This window comes from Sebastes umbrosus, chromosome 24 (genome assembly GCF_015220745.1).
Source record: "Sebastes umbrosus isolate fSebUmb1 chromosome 24, fSebUmb1.pri, whole genome shotgun sequence".
Lineage (NCBI taxonomy): Eukaryota > Metazoa > Chordata > Actinopteri > Perciformes > Sebastidae > Sebastes > Sebastes umbrosus.
In genome coordinates this window covers 16,004,492-16,016,035 of record NC_051292.1, presented here as the reverse complement: position 1 = coordinate 16,016,035, position 11,544 = coordinate 16,004,492, and the positions used below count along the sequence as shown (strand labels likewise).

General features: G+C 41.7%; 1 protein-coding gene across 3 annotated transcripts in view; it reads left to right on the top strand.

The window, feature by feature from the left end:
* LOC119483334 (sodium/potassium-transporting ATPase subunit alpha-1) overlaps nucleotides 1-11,544 on the top strand; it is a 55,873-nt gene that overhangs the window by 21,065 nt on the left and 23,264 nt on the right. The window contains exon 19 of one of the 3 annotated variants that reach the window (XM_037761350.1): nucleotides 881-2,740. The exons of 1 other annotated variant lie outside the window; for it this stretch is intronic. In XM_037761350.1, coding sequence (XP_037617278.1) covers nucleotides 881-975 — 95 coding nt within the window. In that variant the 3' untranslated portion in view covers nucleotides 976-2,740. Of the gene's footprint in view, nucleotides 1-880; nucleotides 2,741-3,482; nucleotides 3,730-11,544 lie in introns of those variants that run through there. One more of the 3 variants, XM_037761347.1, reaches the window with a different exon arrangement.

The window sequence follows — 11,544 nt, the reverse complement described above, 5'->3', positions numbered from 1 at the left end:
ATTTTGAACTGATAAAAAATGTGCGATCAATTGTGATTAACTATGGACAATCATGCGATTAATCGCGATTAAATATTTTAATCGATTGACAGCCCTACTACATTGAGACTAGTCACACCAAAGTCACACAATAACACAAACAAACTAACCGATCGAGGCAGCGGTAGACCAGCAACATCTGTGTTCTACGAGGTGAAATGACTGTTTTTTTCAATGGAGTCTGGTGGTGACAAATCTCCCTTTCTGGTACATTTTGAACGGATAAAAAAAACCGATTGATTTGCGATTAAATATTTGATAGATTGACAGCCCTATAAATACCTGATCATCACATTGAAATAGGTTAATTTTCTGTTGATTAACTCATCGGTGTTACCTTTTTTAATCTTTATTTTCCCAGGATTTTATCGTTACCTACCAGATATTAAAGGAAAGCATGTCAGAGCAGTGCATGTGTGTCCATTATCTCAAGAGCCAGTGTGCAACAATGGTGTTTGCAATGGATCGCTCAGTTGACCGCTAATGCAAAGAGACCCTCAGTGAAAATGAACTGAGCCCACTCTAGTGCCATCTACTCGGTGTTTACCCCGCTCATTATGAACGCCCCCTTCACCCTCAACCCCTCTGATGTGTGTGTGTGTACACAGTATCATCATACCAACCTGGTCACACATGGCCTGCTTCACACACACACTTAGGAAACACTCAGTGCTCAGAATATTGGCAAAATAGTGAAAAATTCAGGTGATTTCTTTTACAGCAGAGGGTGCTAGTGTGAGACAGACAGTGAGAGTGTGCAGACAAAAGGATGGAGGGATGTGGAGAAAAGAGTGGCGATGATGCAGGGCGAGGAAAGCGAATCGATGCGACGAAGAGGAAGGAAGAGAGTCGGAGCGACAGATATTGGCGTTTTTGTGGCGCACATTTTTCAATGATCTTGTTATGTTAATATTTCTTTCTGATGAATTGTCATGAGGATAATAATCCAGATGAAATGAAAGAAAGAGGTAGCAGACAGACTATTATCATACCTTCATCCTTCGTTCACAAGCAGGGCCCCTGAACGTGCCTGTTGCTATAGCAACCCATTTGAGAGCTCTCTCTCTCTTTCTCTCTCCAACATCTAAATAAAATCTGGGCTATTTATAGCGCAGCACTGGCAACACGCGAGCCACACCAATCGCACATGCATGGATGTGAATCACCAAAACAAACTCACTATATATACTGTATATACATGCACCTACACATGCACGTGTTCACATTTGCACACACACACACTCCTCCACACTGCCAGGGCTGCTGCTGTGTCCATCTGTGCATGAAGTCCACCTGTGGTTTAGTTTGTTTACTTGTACTTTTTGTAAGAAAAGAGGTTAAATAGGTGGAAGAAGAGATGAAATCTCGCCGTCGCTGTTTGATCTGTCTCGGGTTTATCTTGTCAGCTGGTGCATAGTGCTCTCCAGGCCAGCTGATAAGGTCTATAAGAATAGACAGGGAGCTTGACAGTGAGTGACAGAGTCTACCTATCAGGGTACAATAGCACTCCAGTGGCGGTGCCCGCCTGGCTCTACTTCATGGTTGAAGAGGTTGCTTTCAAATCTATTACAGCCTGCTGGTTAAAGCTGCCATTAGAAACGTGGGGTTTTTCTTTTTACTGTCGCTTTAGAATATATAAAATATGAAGCAAAGTCTGTTGAGTGTTGTTGTTGTTGTGAGACAACGGGGTTGATGGAGTTTGGCTAACAATGCCAGGTACTAGGTGGGCCAAATATTGCAAAACAACTGGGAAAAAGAGAGAGGACTTAAAGATCTGATTCGCCCTCAAGTAATGACGTGTGGTAAATGAGCACATCACGCCGATCTGGTGAAATGCAAAAATTCAATTTAATGTTCAAATTCTTAACACAATCAACACAATTAAGTTAACAAAAAATGTAAAGTTACAAGCTGAAAATTGATGCAAAAATGATGCGAAACTTTCAACTATAAGTTGCTTCTTTTGGTTTCTATAGACCTGTTTGCTTGTTTCTCTCGCAAAATCTGCCAGCTCTGCTGCAGGTGAGGCCGACTCTTCTGTTCGTACATACAAAAAGTGTCTGAATGTGTCTGGTTTCAGGCGTGGATCCAGGGATGAAAGAGAGAATCTCTCATGAAAGAGCTCCTGGAACAGATGCAAACTGCTGTTGCTGGGGTACAGAGCAGCTAAACATGCTAGCATGGCTGTCATATGATAATCAATGGGGGTCTCTCCATGCAGAGAGGCCGCCCCCCCCCACCTTTCCCTCCTACAGCTTCCATCTCCGCCCGGGGCGTCAGAGGTCACGGAGCATCCTGGAGCGATAGCAGGGATTTGCAGCCTAGTAACTCCACTATTCAAGGGGGGAATACTTTCAGGGGGCCCCCAGAGCTAAAGGGGGGGCCCGTGTATTAATGTGTGCATTGATAGCACGATGATGGAAGTGTTACGCAGTTCAGTCTGCAGCTCTGGATTCAGAAAGCAGAGGGTTCAGAAGTTGGCTGCCTCGCTATCAGCACACGACAACCTTGTCAAAGCAGCAGGAGAGAGGAGGTGTCTGCGAACCCAGCTGTTAAACTGGGTGAGATATGGATGAATCACTAGTGTGTGTGTGTGTGTGTGTGTGTGTGGCAGGGTAAGGTGGGGCCTATTCGTACAGTAGAGCAATACAGTAATAAAGCACATTTTGAGAATATTTGTTGGCACTTGTTTAAACTGCACCAAAATTAACATTTAAAAACTACAATTTGCTGTTTTATATACATGGGGTTATGTGCCAAACTACTTCCTGGCTGCGAGCAGTTGCCAGGCAACCAGAATGTAGGAAGAATTGTTGGCAAAATGTAATTTTTATACTTTTATTAAACCTGTTAATTGGTGCGTTTTAGAGGTGCTGGACCGAGTCTGGCTATCTTTTCCCACCCGTTTCCAGTGTTTGTGCTAAGCTAAGCTAACCGGTAGTATACTTTAACAGCTGTTTTGTGTGCATGTGTGTGTATTGTGGGAAAATATTATTTCTCTCAAGTTATTGCATCATTTTGTTTATTTTTTTCCCCATTATCATTCCTGTAATATCATCACAGTTATTGATAATGTAGTGTTATATGTATTCCTATCAGTGTATATTACTGCCCATCCATCCACGGTGAATGATGTGTGCTCTCTCTCAGTGTGTGTGTGTGTGTGTGTGTGCATGTTTGTATTGTGGGAAAATATTATTTCTCTCAAGTTGTTGCATCATTTTGTTTATTTTTTTTCCATCATAGTTATTGATAATGTGTGTTATATGTATTCCTATCAGTGTATATGTGAATGATGTGTGCTCTCTCTCTGTGTGTGTGTGTGTGTGTGTGTGTGTTGCATGACCAACCCGCCCAGTAAATGGAGGAAAGCCCCGCCTTCCATCCGTGGGGTTACCACGGCAACCGGTGGTGACGTCACAATGGACGGAACGCCGTGTATAAGTAGTGGAGGGTCTGCCGCGGCGGTTCGCGAGCTCGGATGTGCGTTCCGGAGGAGTGACACGTGCTTGAAGATTATAAAAAAAACATTAAAAAAAACAAAAAAATAATAATAATAACGGACACATCCATCCAAGGAGTTTGAATCTTTTTTTTTAACTGTACATAATTTTTAAACGTGGATTTTGTGTTTGTGAACTTTTAACTGGGAAGAATTAAGTGAACATCTTCGCCACCATGGGAAGAGGAGTAAGTAGAGCTTTCATTCAGTAATATTCTTCATTTTGAGTTAAAAATATCATATTTAAAAGTTGGTCATTCAAACAAGTGGTTGAGTGAGTCTCTGCTGTGGTGAGGAGCAGCTGGAGGATCAACATGTGGAACATAAACCTCCTGTTTCTCTCCAACATGAGGCTACTTTACTAGGACTTCCGTGTTTTCAGACACTAAAACACAGAACCCTCTGTCATGTTGCTGGGAAGTGTTGAGAAACAAGTTTCCATCGTCACAAAGATGCTTCTGAACGGCTCTGTGTTCGGTTACATAACCGGGATGAACTCAAACGGCTGCACTGTTAAAGTTTCACTAGCTAACGGAATTAACGGTACAGCCGTTAGAAGTGAGCAGTTACAGCCGTTAGAAGCCGTTAGAAGTGAGAAGTTACAGCCGTTAGAAGCCGTTAGAAGTGAGCAGCTACAGCCGTTAGAAGTGAGCAGTTACAGCCGTTAGAAGCCGTTAGAAGTGAGCAGTTACAGCCGTTAGAAGCCGTTAGAAGTGAGAAGCTACAGCCGTTAGAAGCCGTTAGAAGTGAGCAGCTACAGCCGTTAGAAGTGAGCAGCTACAGCCGTTAGAAGTGAGCAGTTACAGCCGTTAGAAGTGAGCAGCTACAGCCGTTGGAAGCCGTTAGAAGTGAGAAGCTACAGCCGTTAGAAGCCGTTAGAAGTGAGCAGCTACAGCCGTTAGAAGTGAGCAGTTACAGCCGTTAGAAGCTACAGCCGTTAGAAGTGAGCAGCTACAGCCGTTGAAAGCCGTTAGAAGTGATGAGAAGCTACAGGTAATTCAGTGAGAATTCTCAGTGAGAACATAACGGTTATGTTAGAAGTGAGGAAATAACGGGTTATTATGGGCTGTTTTGCTCCACTTTGAGTCTGAAAACTAGTTCAATGTATTCTTAATGCGTGTGTGTTTTGTGTTCACTCCAGCTCACTGTTCTATGAGGTAGTTTGACCGTCCCTCTCCTCTCAGGAGAACAACAGCACTTTCAAACATTTAGCTGCTTAATTGTGCACTTTTTCCTGAGCAGCAGTGTATTCTGGGTAAAATGGTTTAACAGTGGGAGGCATGTGTTTTAAAAAGTCCAACCCACGTTTCTGCTCTGCTTGGAGCTCTGTGACTTGTCTTATCTTTAAATCACATCTGCACACCTTTTAGGAAAAGAGCTGCTTTTTTAGGCTGACATACTTTCTCTCTAGGATGTAAATTCAAACAATGCATTGTGGGAAATAAGATAAGATAAGATATAAGATGAACCTTTTATTAATCCCTTGAGGGGAATTCAGGTGTCAAAGCAGCAACATCAGCAAACAGTGAAACACAGGAGAGGTAAAGGTACACAAAAATGATAAAAATAATAACAGAGATATAAAAGATACCGAGTGAATGGGTGAACACAGTGTGTGCAGTCCGTCAATAAATAAATGTAATATGTACATATGTGCAGTCTATAAAGTGGTATATAGGATGTTTAAATGATCCTAGTTGCAGAGTTTAAAGCATGTAAAAAGGTGTTTGTTTGCTGCCATTGAAGCTTGGAAATCTGCACCAACTAGCAGTAATCCAGCATTGACAGATTATTGATCTTGTCACATAACAATAAACTTGCAAGCTTCAGGGTTGTTTTTTTTAGTTTTGTGCTGTCAAATCTGTCATCCACATGCCTTTTTTTTGTCATGTTATTGACTATAAAGGGCCATTATTTCCACTGCTAGTATGACACTTTGACAAGAGGCATCCTGTCCAAAAAATGCTGATGATTTCGACCCGTGATTTACCAGCTGCCCTTCTGTTGTTGTTCTCCACACAACTTGAACTGTACGGGATGAAACTGAGCCCCCTGTTGTATGAAATCTCAGTAGTCGCCACACCCTGCCATGCTGCGCAACAGAACCACTCATTATGGATTCAGCCTGCGAAGGGATGGAGAGGAGGAGATGGAGATGGAGATAGAGAGGGAGAGAAAGATGGAGATCTGGCGGGAGATGGGAAGCAGAATGGCTCATTCAGCCTCTTCCTCCTTTCTTCCTCCTATCTTTGCTCTCTCTTTCTCTTGGCTGATTTTCTTTTCCTCCCATATGTGATGAAAGCCATGCCCTGCCCCCATCCAGCCTCCCCCCACCCCCCACTGTGCCTTCCTGCCCCCCCTCCAGTGCTCCCCTCCTCTCCTCTCCTCCAATACATTCACTGCTGGCACAGACAAATGGCTAAACTTGGATGAGATGATCGCCATCAGAGCAGAGAGAGGTGGAGGTGGAGGATGGGAAGTTGTTGTGATGGAGAAGAATCAGGGCAGTGAGAGAGGGAGCACAGGTATGAGGAGAGTCGGTAGATTTTCGGGTTTCGGACACGCACGTCCCGCTCATTTGAAATCAGAGATTACCCTTTTGCTGCCCTTTTCGGTGTTTGCTCGTCACATTGGCAGCACAGTGCAACAAACAGAGAGAGTGAGCTGAGAGGAGCTGAGAGGAGGGATTGATTGCTTCAGGGAGGGAGGTGGTGGTGGTGGTGGTGGTGGTGGTGGGGGCGATATTAGGGGGAGCCAAGAGGCACCAGTTGCCGCATTGCCACCGTCGAGCAACTTGGCTCCCAGACATGATAGAGAGGAGGGAGGAAAGAGGCTGGGTGGGGCTGGAAACCGACAGTTCTAAAGTGTAATATTAATCATTTACTCTGATGAATTAAGGGACTCTTTGAAAGGGGAGCAGGTCATTTGTCTATATTTGAGTGGATAATTTATCTTTTTTGAAGATTTCTAACTTTTAAAAAAATATTCGAGCTGTAACCATTAATCCATTAGTTGTCAACTATTAAGTTAATCGCCAACTATTTTGATAATCGATTAATCAGTTGAAGTAAATGTGTAAGAAAAAAAGTCTAAATTCTCTCATTCCAGCTTCTTAAATGTGAATATTTTCTGGGTTCTTTCCTTATCTATGACAGTAAACTGAATATCTCTGGGTTTTTGACAAAACAAGACATTTGATGACATCATCTTGGGCTTTTTTTCACCATTTTTTGACATTTTATAGACCAAACAACTAATCGATTAATCGCGAAAATAATCAACAATGAAAATCATCATTAGTTGCAGCCCTAAAACATATAAACCTGTCACCTATCCTAACCTAATGCAGTCTGGCTGGTTAACTGGGCAGAAAGCTGTCCAACTCCCAGGAGACTGATATGGGGAATCCAGCTGAATATTTCATAATCTCACCTGAGTCAACCTTTTCTACTCTTTGTTGAATCATTATACTGAATTATTAAGTCGGCAGCAATTTAAAAAGCATATTTCATCCCAGAATGGTTACTTTGGGAGTAAAAATCGACTACTTTTGCAGCTCTGTAGATCATCATCATCGTCTTATAGGTAGGGCTTCAACTAACGGTTGTTTTAATCGTCAATTATTTTCTCTATTAGTTGTTTGGTCTATAAAATGTCCGAAAATGGTAAAAAATGTTGATGAAAGCCCAAGATGACATCCTCAAATGTCTTGTTTTATCCACAACTCAAAGATGTTCAGTTTACTGACATAGAGGAGGAGAGAAACCAGAAAATATGTCAGTCTGGTGTCGCCTTGAAGGGGTTCATTTCACAACAGTGACCCGCTAGCTGTACATTATCCTTTAGAAATCAATAATTTCACACAAAGACAGTCCAGGAGAGTGCGACATCAGAACTGCTCCCGTAGCAACGGCCTGTTATGTATATAGCAACGGCCTGTTATTTCTTTATAGCAGACCAAAGGCTGCGATTGACCAATCCGAATTGAGTATTCAACAAAGCCGTGTAATAATCACATTTAAGAAGCTGCAATCGGAGAATTTTGACTTGTTTTTTCTTAAAAAAAATTACTCGATTATCAAAATAGTTGGCGATTAGTTTAACTGTTGGCAACTAAGCAATTAATCGATGCAGCTCTACTCATAGGCATCTGGGATTTTAAGTTTGTTTTAAATCTCCGTGCACAGTTTGAAGTACAACGGTCAGCTCAGTTGTTGGATGTCTATGGGATCAGGCTGCCACTCTGTTTGCTTTTTTTGTCTAATGCTCGCAAAGTATGTGAGTGTAGTTCAGTCCGACCATGTAGCAACCCATCGTTGGAGAGATGTATTTCTTTTGGGAGAATGTAAATTCCCCAATGGAGGATCTCTTTAGTGGCAACACAGGACCATAAACCAACCTTCCCATCTCGTCCAGCTCTCATTTGTCCCAGTGTTCTCCCCACTGTGAGCTGACCTGGCATGTCAGCCCTCGGCCTCTCTTCATCCCAGCCAAAGGGGCACCCCGACTACACCTTCACATCCATTCTTTACAGTCTGTTTCCCTCTTGTTCTCCCTGTTTGTACCTGTTTTCCTTCTCCCCCTCTCTCTCTCTCTCTCTCTCTCTCTCTGGGGATTTAACATTCTTTCCGCTCGGCAGTCACTGCGTATTAACCGGGGCTTTTGTCACACGCCACGTCTGTGACAGAACACAGCGTACTCTCCTTCTTTTTCACACTCACTCCATCTCGTTGTTGTACCTTGTTTCATCCATCTTTTTGCTGCTTCTCTTGTCTCTTTCTCTCCCACATGCCAGCCCTCTGCCTCTGTTTGGCTAAGCAGCTTGAGCCTCGCCATTTGTTTTCTGTGACAGCTCTTTGAACTTTCACTGCGAGCCTGTTGCTCGGTGAAAGTGGAACATTAAAAATAACAAACTCCAGAGCACACTGTCCCCTCTGCCTCGGTCCACGCATTTCCTACGTGAGCAGATGTGACATGGCCAAGAGACACGTCATAATCCAGGTCATCACTGGGAAGTTTGAGACAAGTATGTGCGATGCATTCAGATTTTTTTTCCATCTTGAGGAAGTGATGCAACTTGTAGCCATGGTGTCTTGGCCAGTTAATGTGGCAGAGGTGTGGCTGAAGGCCTGAATGTGAGAGAAAAGGAGCCATTGATTTACCGGTTCATTCATTCTAGTCCAGAGCAGCTCCGGGTTGCCTGTTCAGCTCTTGAATGACTTTAGGGCTGCAACTAACGATTATTTTCATTGTTGGTTAATCTGTTGATTATTTTCTCAATGAATCAATAGGTGTTTGGTCTATATAATGTCAGAAAATGGTGAAAAATGTCATTCAGTGTTTCCCAAATCCCAAGATGATGTCCTCAAATGTCTTGTTTTGTCCACAACTCAGAGACAACTCAGAAAATATTCACATTTAAGAAGCTGGAATCAGAGAATTTAGACCAATTCTTCTAAAAAACAATTGCAAAAAACTGATTAATCGATTATCAAAATAGTTGGCGATTGACTTAGTTGACAACTAATTCAATTAAATGAATTGTTGCAGCTCTAAATGACTTGTTTTGCACCGCGTAGAGAGCAATTTATCATGAAGAGTCGTCGTGGTGAATGGCTGAACACAAAGCTTTTGAAGAATTAATCATGTGTGTTCTTTGCAGAGGATTGTGACTCGATGAAAGTTGATATTTCTATGAAATTTTAAGTTCCTTAAGAGCCACATACTGTATCTATCAGGAGGGTAACCCACCATTTGGGAAACTCTCACAAGATGGTTATGGCATTGAACTGGAATAGTTAAGGTTAGGCATTGAACTGGAGTAGTTAAGGTTAGGCATTGATCTTGAATGGTTAAGGTTAGGCATTGATCTTGAATGGTTAAGGTTAGGCATTGAACTGGAATAGTTAAGGTTAGGCATTGAACTGGAGTAGTTAAGGTTAGGCATTGATCTTGAATGGTTAAGGTTAGGCATTGATCTTGAATGGTTAATGTTAGGCATTGAACTGGAATAGTTAAGGTTAGGCATTGATGTTGAATGGTTAAGGTTAGGCATTGATCTTGAATGGTTAAGGTTAAGCATTGATCTTGAATGGTTAAGGTTAGGCATTGATCTTGAATGGTTAAGGTTAGGCATTGATCTTGAATGGTTATGGTTAGGCATTGATGTTGAATAGTTAAGGTTAGGCATTGATGTTGAATGGTTAAGGTTAGGCATTGATCTTGAATAGTTAAGGTTAGGCATTGATCTTGAATAGTTAAGGTTAGGCATTGATGTTGAATGGTTAAGGTTAGGCATTGATCTTGAATGGTTAAGGTTAGGCATTGATCTTGAATGGTTAAGGTTAGGCATTGATCTTGAATGGTTAAGGACAGGATAGGTTGTCGGGCAGCGAATCTCACAAGAGTGTTTGCACGTTTTTTCAAGTTACCTTCTAGACACGACCCACCGTCAGCAGCCGGATGCCATATCGAAGAGGATTGCAACTGTAAGATTTTATAAACTTTCACATTTAAGGTTAGCAGAGATTAAAGTGCCAAGAAATGTATACTGTTTTACATTTTCAAATGTTTTTCTGCACATTTTGAGAGGTAGTTTATAGGGGTGAGAATCATCAGAGGCCCAACAATAAGATATAATCACGATACTTAAGTCACAATATTGTGATTTTAAACATTTTGCCACATGCTGAGTATTGCGATAAGATATATTGCGATTTATTACCTTTTTTCAACTGCAGATTATAGAGTTTGTCAACTCTTTATTTCATCTGATCATTCCAATACATGGATGTCTTCACAACCACATGGCCGTCTGGAATGAAGCTAAGTGGGGAGTGAGAGTGGCGTGAAAATGGTCGGCAAACGCCACTTTGTTTCATGCATGTATCATGACAACGGCTTGTATATCGCCGTCCTCGGTCTTCTGGTTTCCCTTTTTGATTGATGAATACACACTACCGCTGTCTGCTGGTGTAGAGAATTATTTCATCTCAGCATGCGCAGAATGTACGTGTTAACTGGCCTGTAGTCTTTGCGGTGTGTTCGGGTGCAACTTGTCGGCCAAAACAATTTTTTTGTTTTATTTTTAGCTTCTTTTTTTCTTTTTTTTCTTTTTTTTTCTATTTTCTTATTTGTTTTTATTTCTAGCTTCTTATTTTCTTATTTTGTTTCTCATTTTCTTTTCTTTTTTTTCTTTTTTTTTTTCTTATTTAGTTTATTTTGTAGCTTCTTATTTTGTTTATTTGTAGCTTCTTATTTTATTTTTTTCTTATTTAGTTTTATTTCTAGCTACTTATTTTAATTTTTTTCAGATTGGCGTCAGATTGTTAAGAGCTTAATAGTTTATATAGTAAAAGATCGAGACTTGACGTCTTTGTATCGATAAAATATTGCACGCAAAATATAGCGATAATAAGCTGTATCGATTTTTTTGTAGTTTACTGTCACTATGGCTAAGTCCCATGACACCACATTCACATGACAAACAAAAGCACTGTGAGTTGATGGTAGCAGATTTGTCCTGTTGGTGGTGGTGCTGTGCGTCACCCTGGCAGCAGCAGAAAAAGTTTCCAACAAGGAAAGCCATTGATTCATTCATTCACTTTTGTTCTGCTGGAAGTTGCGCAAGACGTGGAGGGAGTGTTAAACATGACCGCGTGTAAATTAACACACTTTCTGTTCACCGTTTAAACAGGAAAGTAGTTGGAGGAAATGAAGGAGTAAAGGAGAGAGGGGAAAAGAGGGGGGGCTACAACACTTGACTGTCCATTCATATATCTGAAGAGGTGTGGCAATGGTCGCTGGTAGCAACCGGGCAAAGTCCCAGGACTGTGTGTGTCGGCACAGTTGAATGAACAGCTTGTGAATCTGGCTAAAGACCCCGCTGGCACCAGGAAGGACAGTTCATAGGAATTCAAGTCAAAAAAGTGTGTGCTTTAAAATATGCGGCTGATTGACCGAACGCTGCTCTGACGAAAGTTGAAGCCTGTAGGACGTTGTTC